At 40.2% G+C, this 18,754-nt stretch overlaps 1 protein-coding gene across 1 annotated transcript; it reads right to left on the minus strand.

The window, feature by feature from the left end:
* Positions 1 to 1,430: 1,430 nt before the first annotated feature.
* On the minus strand, positions 1,431 to 13,560 carry TIPIN (TIMELESS interacting protein). The gene is given in 8 exon segments (XM_007448141.1): positions 1,431 to 1,675; positions 4,454 to 4,478; positions 4,480 to 4,664; positions 9,823 to 9,886; positions 10,109 to 10,231; positions 12,932 to 13,007; positions 13,209 to 13,287; positions 13,414 to 13,560. Coding segments are annotated over 8 exon segments (930 nt in total). The 5' UTR covers positions 13,547 to 13,560.
* Between the last annotated feature and the right edge of the window lie 5,194 nt (positions 13,561 to 18,754).

Consider the following 18,754-nt stretch of genomic DNA (forward strand, 5'->3'; position numbering starts at 1 on the left):
GCATTAAATAAAGTACAGTTAGGTCACTATGGAAAGTGGTTTTTCAGAGATAAGTAGATACTGAATCCTGGCTCTGCAAATCATGTTGCTGGTCTTGTTAATAAACCCAGAACTGACTTTTGGTTAGCTTGTCTCAAACCCATTCTTTTATAGTATTAATTTTTTCAGTAATTGCTACACTGGGCCATTTGGGTCATAGGCCCCTCTGACATCTGCCAGATTAACTTTTCAGTCACCTTCAGATAATAAGCTCCGTCCTGTCTACGTATCCACTTTAAAACTCCCTGTTTCGTATTTGACTCAGTCACCCCTGCTGTCCCCAGCACCAATTGGGGATAGGGCTTAGGGAGCCGGGTGGGGTGCACAGGGTAAGGTCGTCTGTTCTCTCAAACCTCCATTCCCACCCTCTCCTCAGATGATGAGTTGCATTGGACTTGCCCTTGCTGGAGACTTGTTACTTAGCACCATCACTCTGCCAGTCTTCCCCCGAAAAAGCAACCTTCCCATGTCCTAGTCTGTAAAAACTAGCTTTGCCTTTCCCTCTCCCCCATGGGAATCTCCTGCCAAGAACCAGACCAACCTTTAAACTTGATTCTCAACGTGGTACTTTCTATCTGCAACTACCCTTCCACCAAGTTGATAAACTCAGGCAGGAAAAACTGCCTGAGGTACTCAGGTACTCCCTGAGTACCTGGTAGGTACTCCCACCACGTGGCCCTAACACTTCAGCCTCATATTCACCATTCCCAAATCTCTCATTTCCTAGATTTTCATTTCTATATTATTGTACGTTCTTCCCAATCCTTGGCATCTCCACCAAATCCTCCCTACGTGCTCTGTGTTCCCCATTACACTTTGCAAGTCTCTCTCCAACTAACTAGTCAGTAAGGTACCAAGGAGCATGTGAACTTCCCCAGCACCTATGCAGGCCAGGCAATGTATCAGCTTTTCACATGACCCTTTAAGTATTAAAGTGACTCCTCAGAAGACATGTAAACACATATAACAACTGTGAACATTTTACCAAAAGTGTAAAGTATAGAACTAAATACCAATGAGAAACTTTTATAAAGCCTCTAGGGATAGTTTGTGAGCTTTTTATTTAAAAAAAAGAAAGAACATTAGCATTTATTACATATTTACATCTTAAAACACCACCCAATTTAGTAAAAACAGGTTATTCAATGGCACACTAGCAGTGGAAGCTACTTATTAACTACCAATCGTTTTTACAAGGTCATACCCATATAAAAATAAACACTAAGGAGAAGACAATGAAAGTGAATAAGAAACAAGTATAGATAATACCAGATTTTAAACAGGAATCTATAAAAGTTTCACTATATAAGGATTTTCGCTCAAAGTAGGCAAAATGCATAGTCATCTCAAATTTGGAAGATAGCAAGTTAATAGATTTTCTCATTTGAGGCCTATCCAACCTCAGTAACATTTCTAGATGAACCCTTAACTTACTATTATATATTTTTAAAGGACTGGTCCAGTTGCATTTTCTCTATTTTTAATTCCTCCTCTTCATTTACAGTATTGGCAGCAGCATCATTATGTGGATTGTCTATAAGGTCTTTGTTAAATCCATTTGATTCTTCCTCCTTTTGCTCCTCACCTGTACTACGCTCTTCAGGTGTCTGTGTACTGGGTGTGTTCATTAACAAGTCTGCAAGAGAAATCATTATTATTCATTACAAACACCTGATACAAACTTCTTCACAAGTTTAAATCAGTAGAGATGAAATAAATCTATGATCACTTTAGTTAATGTTAATTTTGATAACTTTCTTCCAAATAAAGCCATTTTTATACATGTATAAAATCCATTCAAAATGCAAGTCTTGAACTCAGACTTTTGAATCAGTCAAATGCAACTGTTCTCATTTAAAAAAATCACAACTACTAGATGGAAGTTTTTAAAAATCAGATGTTCTTATGAGATGTATGTCCAAGTGATCTACAGTAAAGAACATTTAAGATACTCATTTCTAGTGAAAAATTTTAAAGTCATATATTATAAATATCTTTTGTTTAATTTTTTTTTTTTTTTGGCTGCGTTGGGTCTTTGTTGCTGTGCACGGGCTTTCTCTAGTTGCGGTGCATGGGCTTCTCATTGCAGTGGTCTCGTTGCGGAGCACAGGCTCTAGGGTGCGTGGGCTTCAGTAGCTATGGCGCAAGAACTCAATAGTTGTGGCTCATGGCCTCTAGAGCACAGGCTCAGTGGTTGTGGCACACAGGCTTAGTTGCTCCATGGCATGTGGGATCTTCCTGGACCAGAGATTGAACCCATGTCCCCTGCACTGGCAGGCGGATTCTTATCCACTACACCACCAGGGAAGTCCCTTAAAGTCATATATTATAAATAGAAGATGAGCCTTAAAATGCTTATTACTACGTCAACTTTGATAATGACAGTAAGGAAGAACTGTCATCAACAATAGTTGTATCTTCATTAAATTTTTCACAAGGTAGTACAAAACATCCATTTGTTAGAAGTTAAATTCATCCTGGACTTCCCTGGTGGCACAGTGGTTAAGGATCCTCCTGCCAATATAGGAGATACAGGTTCGATCCCTGGTCCGGGAAGATCCCACATGCTGCGGAGCAACTAAGCCCGTGCACCACAACTACTGAGCCTGCGCTCTAGAGACCACGAGCCTCAACTACAGAAGCCCGTGCTCTAGGGCCCACGTGCTGCAACTACTGAGCCCACGTGCTGCAACTACTGAAGCCCATGAGCCTAGAGCCCATGCTCTGCAACAAGAGAAGCCACTGCAATGAGAAGCCTGCGCACTGCAATGAAGAGTAGCCCCCACTTGCTCCAACTAGAGAAAGCCCACGTGCAGCAACAAAGACCCAAGGCAGCCAAACAAAATTAAATAATTAAAAATTTTTAAAAAGAAACTTAAAAAAAAAAATTAGTGCTCGCTTCGGCAGCACATATACTAAAATTGGAATGACAGAGAAGATTAGCATGGCCCCTGTGCAAGTATGACACACAAATTCGTGAAGCGTTCCGTGTTTTTAAAAGTCATATACCACAATGTTCATTGCAGCACTATTTACAACAGCCAGGACATGGAAGCAACCTAAGTGTCCATCAACAGATGAATGGATAAAGAAGATGTGGCACATATATACAATGGAATATTACTCAGCCATAAAAAGAAATGAACTTGAGTTATTTGTAGTGAGGTGGATAGACCTAGAGTCTCATACAAAGTGAAGTCAGTCAGGAAGAGAAAAACAAATACCGTATGCTAACACATATATATGGAATCTAAAATACAGATGGTTCTGATGAACATAGGGACAGGACAGGAATAAAGGTGCAGGTGTAGAGAATAGACTTGTGGACATGGGGAGGTGGAAGGGTAAGCTGGGATGAAGTGAGAGAGTGGCATTGACATATATACACTATCAAACGTAAAACAGATAGCTAGTGGGAAGCAGCCACATAGCACAGGGAGATCAGCTCGGTGCTTTGTGACCACCTAGAGGGGTGGGATAGGGAGGGTGGGAGGGAGACACAAGAGGGAGGAGGTATGGGAATATATGTATATGTGTAGCTGATTCACTTTGTTAAACACCAGAAATGAACACAACATTGTAAAGCAATTATACTCCAATAAAGATGTTAAAAAATAAAAAAAACCATTCTAACTGGAAAAAATCATAATACCACTGAATAATTTTCACTTGAGAATTTCATTATTTTGGGTGAAACTTGTTTCACAACATGTAATCTTCACTACTTACTATAATTCCTATTTTCCCACTTCAAAATGAAAAAACTGGATTGGAAATTGACAAAGATAAATGCGACTGTGTGTGCTTCATTCAAAACCAATTTGCAATTATTTTTAAATATAGTTTTAACAAACTTGTCTAGTTTCCAAACCCACAGTCTGTTTAAAAAACAGCAAATTTTAAGGCAGTTTTAAAAGAGACAAGGGAATCAACAAGAAATCAAACATGACGGCTCACAACAGAAGTGAAATGCTGCAATAAAAAGCATTTTTGGACCTATTCATGTCACAGCAAATGGCTCTCAAGTCTTCAGTGGGTACAGAGAATTTTATATGTTTAGGAAAGTACCACAGTAATGTTTTAATTATCATAAAGATAAAATTGTATGTCACATGTTTTAAGGAGTCAGGGAAGAATATGTTTTTGAAAGATCCAGAATCAATTTTAAATGATTAAAACAATTTTTTAAGAGACACTCAGCTACCCAGAAAACCATCCTGGACGCATATATTCTTTGAGTATTCCAGCTAGCTCTCAAGCCCACTCTCTCTCAAATATACATAAGCTTAATATACTATATCACATTTGTCTATTCCTAGAGGTATTTTATTTTGGGCAAGAGTAAAGAAGTTAAAATTTCTAACATGCCCTTGATATATTAATGGTAGCACATAAAATCCAGCATAAAATTTACCATTTCCTAGGGACTGACTATTACTCACTCAGTAGCTTTGCCTGTCTTCTTTCCAAGGCCAGTTGTTTATTTCTCTCAATTCTTTGTTGTTGTTCTTCTGTTAGGCTTCTACTCGACTCAGAAGCAAACTGTGCACTTTCAGATGAGTTTGTCAGAAAGGGATCTAACTCGGTAGCAGTTACACCATGGCCATTATTTTCCCCTACTTCATCTGCAGTAGAAAAGAAAAAATTAGTACATCTGTAGTGTTAAATTACTTAGAAAAAGAGCTTATGCAGCTATTAACTGAAAACCAGTTTAAAGCAACAAGGTGCCAGACCTGAAGAAACAATTTGTGAGGTATGAGAATGTTACAAATACATGCTTGATTCAAACAAGTAGAAGGAATATTTATTAATCACTTTAAAGAGGCATTTTAAGTCAAATGGAATACTAGTTTAAAAACATGCATGAACAGAAAGCAAAAGTTCTTAGTTGCTAATGAAAGAACTTAAAGAATCCAAAGTATATCCTTGTGGGTTTTTTAAAATTTATTTATTTATTTTTGGCTGCGCTGGGTCTTTGTTGCTGCATGCAGGCTTTTTCTCTAGTTGCGGCGAGTGGGGGCTACTCTTCCTTGCGGTGTGTGGGTTTCTCACTGCGGTGGTTTCTCTTGTTGTGGAGCACAGGCTCTAGGTGCACGGGCTTCAGTAGTTGTGGCTTGCGGGCTCTAGAGCACAAGCTCAGTAGTTGTGGAGCACGGACTTAGTTGCTCCGCAGCATGTGGGATTTTCCCGGACCAGGGCTCGAACCCGTGTCCCTTGCATTGGCAGGCGGATTCTTAACCACTGCGCCACCAGGGAAGCCCTATCCTTGTTTTCTATTAAAAACATTTTAGTAGCTTGCCATATTGTCTGTATGATACACAGTAATGATTTTATATAGGCTATTTTTTGTGTACGGTAAAACTGAGACACAAAGTGAAAAAGGGGAAGAAATTTAGAGATTTGTGGACATATTTCCAAGTTAACTTTTTAAAAACTTCAGTGCTGGGCTTCCCTGGTGGCGCAGTGGTTGAGGGTCCGCCTGCCGATGCAGGGGATGCGGGTTCGTGCCCCGGTCCGGGAAGATCCCACATGCCACAGGGCGGCTGGGCCCGTGAGCCATGGCCACTGAGCCTGCGCATCTGGAGCCTGTGCTCCGCAACGGGAGAGGCCACAGCGGTGAGAGGCCCGTGTACTGCAAAAAAAAAAAAAATTCAGTGCTCTCTACATGATTACTCTTAATAAATTCTTAAAGCCCTGTACACCAGTTATCTCAAAGTAGGATGTTCCTAAAATGATCCACAGGGTATGAAAAGTAAATACTAGATCTTCCATTTATATTTCATTTAAGAATTACGAAAAATTAAGTTTTACTAACATATCTAAAAGAACCGGCAGTGACAAACTATCACTTATCCATATGACAGCTAATCATCTGGTCTGTAAGCTACCTTCAAGACAGCAAGCTCATACTGTGGAAGGGTGGAATTGGGTCCTCACTCATTTTTTAATTTCAGCATACTATGATATATAGCTAATTCTGACTACCCAGTTAAGCAACCTGACATACTATCTATTTTAACCAAGACAACCCTAGCACAAGTGGTAGCTTTAAAAGATTTCTGCAAAATAACAAAACACCTGTAGGTAGAAGATAACAGAAGTACAAGCAAGAACTAAGAAGATGGCAAAACTGACACTTCACCTTCTCTCTGTATCATTCACATTATGGTGTTAAAAAAATAATAAATAACCTCATCAGATCTGACAAGAAGGTAAAAAAAACTTCATTATCACCAAGACCACCATTTGAAATGAGTTTACAATTACTCTCCTTGTCCTATGCACATATTGTACAGTGAGGTATTAGCTAATGCCAGTAAAAACCATCACAACTAGCAAAACATTTAAAACATAAAGACAAACCGGTGAGATTTAAAAATCATGTATTTAATCCAGCATTTTACAATCTAAGCCCCTTTTGAGGTTTCTTCCTTAATAGTGAAAGACAGAAAGCCATACACTTTTCCTTCCTGATATGGAAAAAAATGTGTCAAGAAACTAAAATACATTCCTTTGTCAGGAAATATTGATGGAGTACATTTAGAAAACATTGCTGGAAAAGTTAAGAAACAAGTATTAGAACCAATTATGCAATATACAGGATTTATAATATGCTTCACTTTATAGGGCTTATAGGATTCTGAATTAATAGTAATGAAATACATAAAAAACTATTCAATACTTTTTAGTGAGCCATGAAAGGAAAGATCTCTTCAACAGTAAATGACCTCTTTAGTACAAACAATGTCAACAGAAAATCCATGTGAATATAACCACTTTTGCCTAGGATAAAGGTGGCATTAAAAAAAATTAGAACCACACATGAAATTCATTCACTGCCACATTCATAGGCAAGCTATTGTGGCAAAGAAGCTAAAGCCAAAAATATTCAATGTGGGCTTCCCTGGTGGCGCAGTGGTTGAGAGTCTGCCTGCCGATGCAGGGGACACGGGTTCGTGACCCGGTCTGGGAAGATCCCACATGCTGCGGAGCAGCTGGGCCCGTGAGCCACGGCCACTGAGTCTGCTTGTCCGGAGCCTGTGCTCCGCAACGGGAGAGGCCACAGCAGTGAGAGGCCCACGTATCGCAAAAAAAAAAAATATTCAATGTGCTACAGGATGCCATCACTCTGGTACATATAAACTAACAGATAAACTACATAATAATTAAAGGGAAATAAGAGCTATTTTAAAAAAGCATAGTGAAATCAGGAATGGGGCTGGGGGTCCAATTTTAACAGTGTGGTAGGGGAGACTTCACTGAACTGACATTTGAAAACAGTTTGACGCGGGTGAGAGAGTTAGCCATGCAGATTTAGGGGCAGGAGGGACGGCAAAGGACAGTGTTCAAGGCAGAGTGCAAAAGCCTTAAGATATACCTGGAAGGCTCAAGGAACAGCTAGGACGCAAGTGTGGCTGAAGCAACGGAATAGTAAAGATACCGTCAGGGAGGCAAGAGGAATGGGATAAGGACACAAAAACAAGATTCTATAGGGCCAAGTAGGACAATATAAAGACTGTGGCTTTTACTTTGATTGAAATAAGGAGCCACTACAGGGCTCTGAGCAGAGGAATGACATGACGACACGTGCTAAAAATATAAAAATATAAAAACTAATTTTAAGTAAAACGATTGAAAAGGGGCAGATGAAAATTTGCTAGTAAACTTCAACAAAAGTCCTTGCACTGGTGAATGAGACTGAAAGATGAATACCAAGATTTACTAAGTGCAGTTAACAATGCTCTACTTCCATTTGGGTTTACGCATCTTAGAAAGGTTAAAACCAAGATTTGGGAGAAAAAACTGAATCTACAACCAAACCTTCAAACCACTGATCAAAAAGTATTAGCCCAAAATTTTTGGTAAAAATTATTCAGTAGAATATTCAATCATATTGTTCTTACTTTAAAACTGCAATGTTAAGATCAAAAATGTACATTATATATCATATCAGTACAGCAGTACATGTATTAGAAAAATAAAATGTTCAAAACATTTTTACTGTTGTAGTGCCTCATGCAAAAGTCTGGAGACTATTCTCTTAGGATACAAAGAAAACAGATTCAACAACTAACAAGGCTCTCTGATACAGGCCTCCTCTATGTACCCTATACCGCAACTTGCCTGTAATTCCATGAGTGGTGCCATGTTCATTTATGCCTCTGCATAAGTGGCTGCCTCTATCCAAAATCACCTCTGCCTAACTTTTACTGCTTATCATTTAAAGTACTTGTGATACCTCCTCTGTGAAACTTTCCCCTCTCCTACCAAGCTTTCCTCTCCCCTAGGTAAAAGTAACTGTGTTCTCCTTTGCCCCGTACGCTGTCCCCTGTTCATCTCCAATTACAGCACCTTGCAGACTACTGGCATGTTACTAGTTCACGGTATGTTAGCCCATGAAGCAAGGGGTCTGATTGCATTCATCTTTATCCCCGAACCTTTAGAACATAGTACGCAGCTCAAAAAGTTCGATGAGGGCTTCCCTGGTGGCACAGTGGTTGAGAGTCCACCTGCCGATGCAGGGGACATGGGTTCATGCCCTGGTCCGGGAAGATCCCACATGCCGCGGAGCGGCTGGGCCCGGGAGCCATGGCCGCTGAGCCTGCGCGTCTAGAGCCTGTGCTCCGCAACGGGAGAGGCCACAACAGTGAGAGGCCCGTGTACAGCAAAAAAAAAAAAAAAAAAAAAAAAAAAAAAAAAAAAAAAAAAAAAAAAAAAAAAAAAAAAAAAAAAAAAAAAAAAGTTCAATGAATAAGCTAACTGACCCAGTAGTATATGCTGTGGGATTTAGACTCTAGTAACTAATTCCTTTCCATCTATCAAATCCCATGCCATCAATTCGTACCATACCTTACCAAATAATTAAATCTTGGATTATTTAAATCACAATCCTTCACACTTTTAAAAGCAGTTTATAAATAATTTTGAGGGATTCTATATGGAGCCTGTATTTTCTGCTACCTCTATTAAATTTTTTAAAAACAAAAAACAAACATGTATGGAGCCATCGCACAGAAAATCTGATAACTATACAGACTCTGTCGGCAGGAACCATGTTTTGATGTGTGTGACTGCCTATGGTTGCATTGTACAACTAACAAATGCAATCAATACCAGGAACAGTCACATAGGTCTAATTAAAGTCCTATATACAAGATCTGTACTCTTGTGTGAGATGTGACCTATTTCATCATCAAATTGTTCTGTCCAATTCCTCAGAGCCACTTTTTTTTTTTTTTTTTTTTTTGCGGTATGCTGGCCTCTCACTGTTGTGGCTTCTCCCGCTGCAGAGCACAGGCTCCGGACGCACAGGCTCAGCGGCCATGGCTCACGGGCCCAGCCGCTCTGCAGCATGTGGGATCTTCCCGGACCGGGGCACAAACCCGCATCCCCTGCATCGGCAGGTGGACACTCAACGACTGTGCCACCAGGGAAGCCCCAGAGCCAATTTTTTATAATGGTGGACATGTATATGAACACTGTATCTTGTCATATATTTTTATTAGCAAGCACTATAAAGGATCAGTGGGTCATCATCATGAGTTCTCAAATCTCATGTTCTGTGGCTAAATATATTTTACAACATCTCTTAATGGCATACCACCATGTCTTTTAGAAACAAATATCATGCACAACATTCTAGATGTACCAAGGCATCTTAACTCATTCCTATTTACTGTACTCAAAATAGACTAAGAACCCATTCCTGTAACACTCCCTACCCCAACTAGATCCATTCCTAAAAGCAAAATTATTATAAAGTAGATAAATCTATATTCTTACCATTATTGCTAACAAAATCTTCATGTAAAATAGGGAGATCAAGTCGAATTCGTTTTAAACAGGTCTGAAAATAAAAACATTTTTACATTTTCACTTAGATTTGGGGGAAAACGGTCATTGATTTTATTATTAGTTTCAAAAAAAGTTGTTCAAATAGCTACTATTAATGTTCCTTCTCTCTACTAAGACTGAAAATGAAGACCCCCAAAGAGCTACTTAGCCTCACTAATCTATCCTTATACAATTTAGCATTGTGAATGATATTTATAATGATCTCAACACCTACCTGAACTTCCTTTTTATTTCCCAGATATTCAACTCTGTCAATAAAATCTTCAAATTGCAGTTTAGGGAATAGCCTATGTGCCCAGTGCTCCATGTGTCTGATTAGTGTCTTCAAGTCCTCAGCCTGGAACATAAAAATAAAAATGCTAAATAGAAGACTCATTCTCACAACTGACCTTGTCAGCAGATTTTAGAACTGAATAATAGTATCAAAGTCACTGGTGTCCTTTTATATTTATAAGGTTAATAAACTTTTAGAAGAAATTTTAAGAAGAAAAATATTTATCAAGGGCTTAGAGCAGGTGTCCCCAACCCCCAGCCGTGGACCCATCCACAGTGGGTTAGGAACCAGGCCTCACAGCAGGAGGTGAGCAAGTGGGCGAGCAAGAGAGCGAAGCTTCATCTGCCACTCGCCATCACTCACATTACCACCTGACCCATCCCCCACACCCCTAGCACCCCTCGTCCCCCGGGAAAAACTGTCTTCCACGAAACCAGTCCCTGGTGCCAAAAAGGTTGGGGACTGCTGGCTTAGAGGACTGCAGTCTAATAGCACTGGATAGATTTTTAAAAATCAGAGGAAAACAGAAACCCAGTATGAAAGCTTAATAAAAGTTAAAAGATAATCACATGTGTCTTTTCAGACCTATAAATACTTGAAAATAAACTTCAATAAAATATGGCAAGATATCTTTTAGAAATAACTATACAAACTGACAGGTCTCTAAACGATATACAGAGAGCACTGAGAATCAGCTCTGTGAAAATATATTCAGAAATCCCAAGGGCAAAGTACCAAAGACTAGCAAGAACAGTGTAAACATTCTCAGACCACAATACCTCTCTATATTTGAAATTTCAATTTAACATTAAAAAATTTTTTTAATGAAAATGAAAAACAAATGAAAAAAGTTCCAAATTCCTGATTTTACTGTACAATATTTTTTTATTTTCTTATAGTATTTTAAAATAGGAGACTGGTTAAAGCTCTGGATCAGACTGCATAGATTCAAATCTAAATTCTACCACTTAATAGCTGTGTGACTTTGAGCAAATCACTTTACCTCTGTGTGCCTTTTTCTTCATGAATAAAACGAGAATATACATACCTCACTGGGTTGTTAGGAGGATTAAGTAATACAAGTAAAGTGCCTGACACAAAGCAAGTCCTCAAATCTTGGCAATTATTGTTTGTGGTGGTATATGATCTTGTCTAAGAAGCTAATAGTTAAAACAATCAACTCTACCAATAACTCAATATGTAATGCTGAGAACATAATGTCATTTCATTCTCATTCTGATAAAAAGAAAAGTTCTTTCAAAAGTTCAATCATCGGGCTTCCCTGGTAGCGCAGTGGATAAGAATCTGCCTGCCAACAGGGGATACAGGTGCGATCCCTGGTCCAGGAAGATCCCACATGCCGTGGAGCAACTAAGCCCGTGCGCCACAACTACTGAGCCTGCACTCTAGAGCCTGTGAGCCACAACTACTGAAGCCCACACGCCTAGAGCCCGTGTTCCGCAACAAGAGAAGACACTGCAATGAGAAGCCCATGCACCACAACGAAGAGTAGCCCCTGCTCGCTGCAACTAGAGAAAGCTCGTGTGCAGCAATGAAGACCCAATACAGTCAAAAATAATAAAATAAAATTTTTTTTTAATTAAAAAAAAAAAGTTCAATCACCTATGACCATTTTCCAGTTGTTGGGGTAGCTGATCAGCCACCTCACAATATCACATTACACCCAAGGGACAGAGAAGAGAAATACCTAAATACAGTGTGAAGTCCCAAGTCATACATGGAGAAAAAAGCATCGAGGATTCAACTTTGTTAGAAAATAGTAGAATTTTCAAAGGCAAAGTACAGAAGACTAGACAAACTCAGAGCCCAACCTCACCCAGTGAAGGAACACAAAATATTTATCCTTCGTATAAGTTTATTTATCTTTTAAAGTACTTATTATGAAAATGATGAAGAGGTCATAAATTCAAAGCACCAATTCATCACTACCTGAAAATTTCAATAAGAGCAATGAATTAACCGAGCTGGGCATGGTTTTAAAATATCTTGATTTATGTTTAGTTTTGTGGCAAAATAGGACACAGACTTATATTCTCCCTTCCTGTCCACCGAAACAAAGCAAGTGTACTACAATTTTTCAGCCTCCCAGGTTTGAAGTCTTGGGATTAATTTTTACTTTTGTACCTCCCAATCACCTCCAAGTATTATATATTGTTCATCCCTCTACTATTACCCTATCCAGGCTATTTCACCTCATTCTGCTGGTAGTGAAATAGCCTCTGAATTGCTATCTGCCTCCAGCTGCTTCCCTCTTTCCAACTATCCTGAATACCACACCAAGATCATGCTCATGCTATGTTAATGTTACTCTAGCTGGGCCGTGAAATGGAAAGTCGAGGCTCTGCCCTTAACCACTGGCAGTGGAGGCTTAAAACTCTAAAACTCAGTTTCCTTCACTAGATAACGGGACCAACATCTACCCCAGAGGTTGATAATGAAAGAATATAATTGAAAATACTTCATAAACTGCAAAGCTCTACAAAGATATCATCTGCAAAAAATTGTATCTACACGCTACACGATTCAAAGAGAATTTTTAAATGTACGTTTGTGCAGAGATTTACAGTTCCTAAATGTCTTCAAATAGTGTCCTTTCTACTACATCATAGTTTCTAAAGATATGATGATGAATGATGGTATCTGTGAAACATTCTAAGATTCCTAAGAACATGATAATGGGCCCACAGTCTTATTGATATTTTAAAAAACAAAGGTCTAAAATAAAAATCAGATACTTCTTACCTCATGACCTTTACCTTTGAATTTTGCCTTATCAAACACATGCCTTAATGCTGGAAGCCCTCTCTCTGAAATTAATCTGTGAATAGAAATATGTTTTAAATTTCTAGTTTTCTAAAGCCATCAAGACCAAACCAAGACCATAAGAAGAAAAAAATATTAACTACTGAACTGAGAAAAATGTCTGATCTCCAAATCATCCCAACTAAAAGCCTGTAACATAAAAGGGAAAAAATGATGGAAAGAAAAGTATAAATATTTAAGGAAATAATAAATGTACCTCTCAGCATTCAGCTTGGGTATATTCCTTTTAACTGTTCTCTTTGGAGGTACAGGAACAGGTGCTCCTCTCCCTAACTCTGGTGAAATATACCAAGATTTAATATTACTTAAGTAATTTAAGCCTCATTTATAAAATGTATCATTTCTAAGCTGTTAGATGGATACAGCTGAACATGGACACCACTTTGGAACCCTATACAGACCTTCTTCAGGTTCGGCTCCTTCACCATCTTCTCTCTCTGGAGAGGCTGGAGGTGGGAATGGAGGAAAAGTTTCATCTTCTGTATGCTCATAATCTGGTAGGTCAATCAAGCCATTCTCCTGTGGTTCTAGCATCTTTTCCTCTATGGGGAAAAAAAAGTAAACATGTTTATGCATCCAAGTAGTCTTCTTATTACACAAGTTCCACTTGCAGCAAAATGCATGTGTTTCAGTCAGTTAAACCATATTTCAAACTCAAACATCATGAACTGAAGTGAAGAAGATAACAGTTATGGAAAAAAGAACAAAGTTAGAAATTAGAACTGAGTTCTAATGTAGACCCTACCACTAAATAACTATATGATTTTGAGCAAATCATTTTACCTCAACTGTTGAGTTTCCCCACCATAAAATGATGATTTTAACTTTTCAGAGGGTTTCAAACTGTGGTCCAAAGGGGTGTGAAATAGGCAGGGTACAATACCTCACCCCCACTTCAACCAGAGAAGCTTTTTAAAATTACTGTTGGGAATTCCCTGGTAGTCCAGTGGTTAGGGCGCTGTGTTCTCACTGCTGAGGGTCCGGGTTCAATCCCTGCTCCAGGAACTAATATGCCATAAGCTGTGCGGGGGGACCGAAAAAGGAAAAATAAAAATAAAAATACTGTTTACATATTGGTTTTCTAGTAAGGTTTCCTTTGAAGAAATGGAAATAATCCTTAAGTTGGTAACTTGAAAGAATGCTTTTCAGTACCATCTTACTTGACCTCTCAGAAACATCTGACACTTCTGATCAGTTCCTTTTTCTGGAAAAGTGTTTTTGTTGACTTCTGAAACACAGTACTCAACTGGCTTTCCTCCCTTCCTGGACACTCCTCCTGGATCTTCTTTGCAGATTCATATTCCTCTAACCTGGTCAGTTAGTATCCAAGACTTCATCCTAGGCCCTCTTCATTCAGTTATGCACATGGCTCTAATTTATAGATGACCCATTAATTTTTTATCTCCACCTGAGCATCAAATCCGAGCTCTAAATCCCTACTTCTCATTTTACAGCTCTAAAATTTCTCAGAGGCACCTATCATGTATAAAACCACCATGTATAAAACCAACCTTCTAAATTTTCCCAATTCAATAATGACACCTATCCAGCTATACATCAGAAACCTGCAAGTCATCCTTAACACTTCATTCCCCCATCCTAAATACCTTGTCCATTTTACTTCCAGATTATCCCTTGAGTCCGTCCATTTCTCCCTATTTCCACAACCACTTCCTAACACTTCTTGTTTGGATTACTCCATTACTCCTATCCATTTTGTCCTTTCAATCCATTCTCCATATTACAGCTAAACTGAACCTTTGGAAATGTCAAGCTGATCACATTACTGCTAGGCTTAAATACTTCAATGGCTTCCTACTGCTCTTAGGATAATGATAAAACTCCAAGGCCCTGCAGGGTTTAGCACTTTCCTACCTCTCCAGACTTAACTTCACACCATTCTCCATGCTTTTTCTTTCTATCCCTCAGGCCACTAGACCTTTACAAAAGCTGTTTCCTATCTTGAAGGCTCTTCCCTGACTCCTAATCTCTTTCAGATCTCAACCGTCACCTCAGAAAAGTCTCTCCCAATTTTCCTAAATTAAATCCTCCTATGACAAGCATTCAAAATGTCAAGTACAAGTTTTGTAGCACTCACCCAGTTCCAATGTTAGGTTCTATTTGTATGATTATTTGATTAATGTCTGTCTCCCATAATAGACTGTAGCTCTAAAAGGGCAATGACAAGGTGGGTCTCTGTGCTCCTCTACTGTATCCCCAAAACTGATATACAGCCAGTGCTCAAGAAACAGTTGTTGATCTTGGTCCTCCCAAGTTGAACTAGCAGAAAACCTGAGCAGTTCTACAGCCCCAAAGGAGGGCACACCTCCTAACGCCTACTTCAAATGTGGCCAAGAGGAAAATGCACAGGGAAGGGGCTCCTGGAGGGCAAGGCTGGGACCCTGGAGGAGGGGAACAAGGGGGTGGCCCCAGAGAACAGAACTGAGGTGGCCAATTGAGCTTTCTCATTTCACTGCCAGGGCAGGTAGCCCAGGAATCCTCTCTATCCAAATCCATGTGTTTCCTGAATTCAGATGGTGAGAATTATTTTTAGTGAGTTCAGGTCATGGGTAGTGTAAATGCATTATCCAAATCTATCAGATTCCTGAGTTTGGGATAACATGAGAGTTCATGAAGGAAAGATATCTCAAAAAATTATCTGAATCTGTTCAGTTCCTGAGTTTATGGATAGGGAGAGTTCTGATGGCAATGATACTTGTAATTCCTGTCTAGCAGGATTTAATAACTGCAATGGGCCACTAAAAAAAGAAAGGAAGAATTTGGGGTTTTTTTGGTTTTTTTAAAAAAATATTTATTTATTTATTTGGTTGTGCCAGGTCTTAGTTGCAGCATTCGGGATCTTCGTTGCTGTGCGGGGGACCTTCATTGTGTCATATGGGGGCTTTAGTTGCGGCATGCGGGATCTTTAGTTGCAGCATGCAAACTCTTCATTGCGATATGTGGGATCTAGTTCCCTGACCAGGGATCGAACCTGGCCCCCCTATGTTGGGAGCACAGAGTCTTAGACACTGGACCACCAGGGAAGTCCCAGAAATAATTGTTGAATGGAGGAATGAAGAATTCCAAAGCTTCCCCAAAACTGTAAAACTACTGGAGCTAGAGAATCTCCAAAGTCTCTCCAATTCTAAACTTCCAAGACCACAAGTACATAAAAACAAAACAAAGTATCAACCATAGGTTTTCAAAATTGGAAAGGCAGTTAAAGGTCATATTGAAGTTCCTTCGGTTAAGTAAAAATGAAAAACACATTTTTCATTTTTACCAAGAAATTTTTTGAACATATTCAGCATTTTGTTCCACTACCTTCTGCCATTTTTCAGGTAACTTCATAATTCCATCTTCCCAAAACTTTTTATCCTTTTGAGCAAAGAACTGTTCCAGATGCCTTTTACAGTCTTCCAGGGAATTGAAATTTTTTCCATTAAGAGAATTTTGTAAAGATGGAAATAAATGGAAATCCGAAGGTTCAATGTCCAGTGAATACGGTGGATGAATCAGAACTTCCTAGCCAAGCTGTAACAGTTTTTGCCTGGTCATCAAGGAAACATGCGGTCTTGTGGTATCCTGATGGAAGATTATGCGTTTTCTACTGACTAATTCTGGACTCTTTTCATCAAGTGCTGCTTTCAGCTGGTCTAATTGGGAGCAGTACTTGTTGGAATTAATCTTTGGTTTTCTGGAAGGAGCTCATAATGGAGGACTCCCTTCCAATCCCACCATATACACAACATCACCTTCTTTGCATGAAGACCAGTCTTTGGTGTGGTTGGTGGTAGTTCATTTCCCTTTCCCCACGATATCCTCCATTCCACATTATTGTACAGTACCCACTTTTCATTGCCCATCACAATTTGTTTTAAAAACGGAACGTTTTCTTTACGTTTAAGTAGAGAATCGCGTGCGGAAATATGGTCAAGAAGGTTTTTCGCTTAACTTATGTGGAACCCAAACATCAAAGCAATTCACATAACCAAGCTGATGCAAATGATTTTCAACGTTTAATTTGGATATTTTGAGTATGTCTATCTCCCACGTGGTATAACTTTGATTGTTCTCAATTAATGTCTCAATTTGGTCACTGGTTTACCTGACCGTGGAGCATCATCCAGCAAGAAATCTCCAACACGAAACTTCACAAACCACTTTTGACACGTTCGATCAGTCACAGCACCTTCTCCATACACTGCACAAATCCTTTTTTATGTTTCAGTGGCATTTTTATCTTTCTTGAAATAACAAAGCATAATTATGCCAAAAGTGTTGCTTTTTGTCTTCCATCTTCAATATTAAAATGGCTACACAAAAATTCACCAATTTTGATAAGTTTTTTTTAAATGCACGTTGATATTTCATTGTTTCAAATGAAGTTAAAGACAACTAAGAAGTGCTACTAGAGCCATCTTGCAGAAAAAAACGAACCTTTTGGCCTCACTCTATCAATAGTTAAGCCTTCTGGGAAGAAATGGGGCTCACACCTTTGAAGCCAACAGGGAGCTATGAATGAGATAACAGGGCACAAACTATATTAAGTGTAACGATGCAATGCAAGGAACCAGCCAAGCCTGGGGTAGGACTTGTCAGGAAACTTGTAGTGAATAAGATAGCTCTGTCTTGGGCTTCCCTGGTGGCGCAGTGGTTGACAGTCCGCCTGCCGATGCAGGGGACGCGGGTTCGTGCCCCGGTCCGGGAGGATCCCACAAGCAACAGAGTGGCTGAGCCCGTGAGCCTTGGCCGCTGAGCCTACGCGTCCGGAGCCTGTGCTCCGCAACGGGAGAGGCCACAACAGTGAGAGGCCCGCGTACCGCAAAAAAGATAGCTCTGTCTTTAACTTCTTGACAATGGTTGCCTAGTCTCTTTTTAGACATTGATTAAGGTCTCTTCACTTCCTCCTCTAGTCCTCAGACTCGCAGACAAGTGAAGGTAACAAAAAAATTTAATATCCAAACTCGTTCCCAGACCCTTAGGTGTCCAATGCCCAACTTTTTCTAAGTCACCAAAACAGAAGTCCCTGGCGCCAGGAAGTCCTACCAAACTGACTCAAAGACCTCCTTGCTACCCAGCCCTAAAACCACAAAACTTCCCATCCCATCCCTCTTCTCCGACCTCCCTTCATCCTCACTCCCGTCTGTCCTGTCACTTCAACCACATTCATTCATTCATTCAACATTCACAGGACGCCTCCAGTGTTTAGAAGCCCCGATACAGAAACTGGAGATATAAAGATGTATCTGACACACGTTCCCTTGCACTAAAAGGCCTGGTTTAGAGAGAGACAGACCCGAAACGTAAACAAGAAGTAAAAGCGCCGGCCCTGGTCCCCACCGACCTCCTCTCCGCACAGGTCGCAGCCGGTCAGGCCTCCTTCCTCTCCAGTCCCGATCAGCCCAGGTCCGTCTCAGTCACGTCCTCCTGCTTCCTCACTCCCTCCTTGCGACTTCCCGGCATCCCCGCTCCCCAGCCTGACTCCCTCGGCCGGCTCTCCCCTCGGGAACTTCACTCTCGCGCCAGCCCGCTCTCACCTCGAGCAGGTTGCAGTCGCCACAGCACAGGAATCCGCGCGGCCGGGAAACCGTGTATCTCGCGAGACTCTCGCGAGAAGAATCCTTGGCTTTTGGCGCCAAAAGCCTGGGCGGTGCCTACCGGGCCCACCTCCCCCAGGTCCCGCCCACCCACGTCTATCCCCACCTTTCCGGCGTCCGACCCATCCCACACTGCTTTCCC

This window comes from Lipotes vexillifer, unplaced genomic scaffold (genome assembly GCF_000442215.2).
Source record: "Lipotes vexillifer unplaced genomic scaffold, Lipotes_vexillifer_v1.1 scaffold713, whole genome shotgun sequence".
Lineage (NCBI taxonomy): Eukaryota > Metazoa > Chordata > Mammalia > Artiodactyla > Lipotidae > Lipotes > Lipotes vexillifer.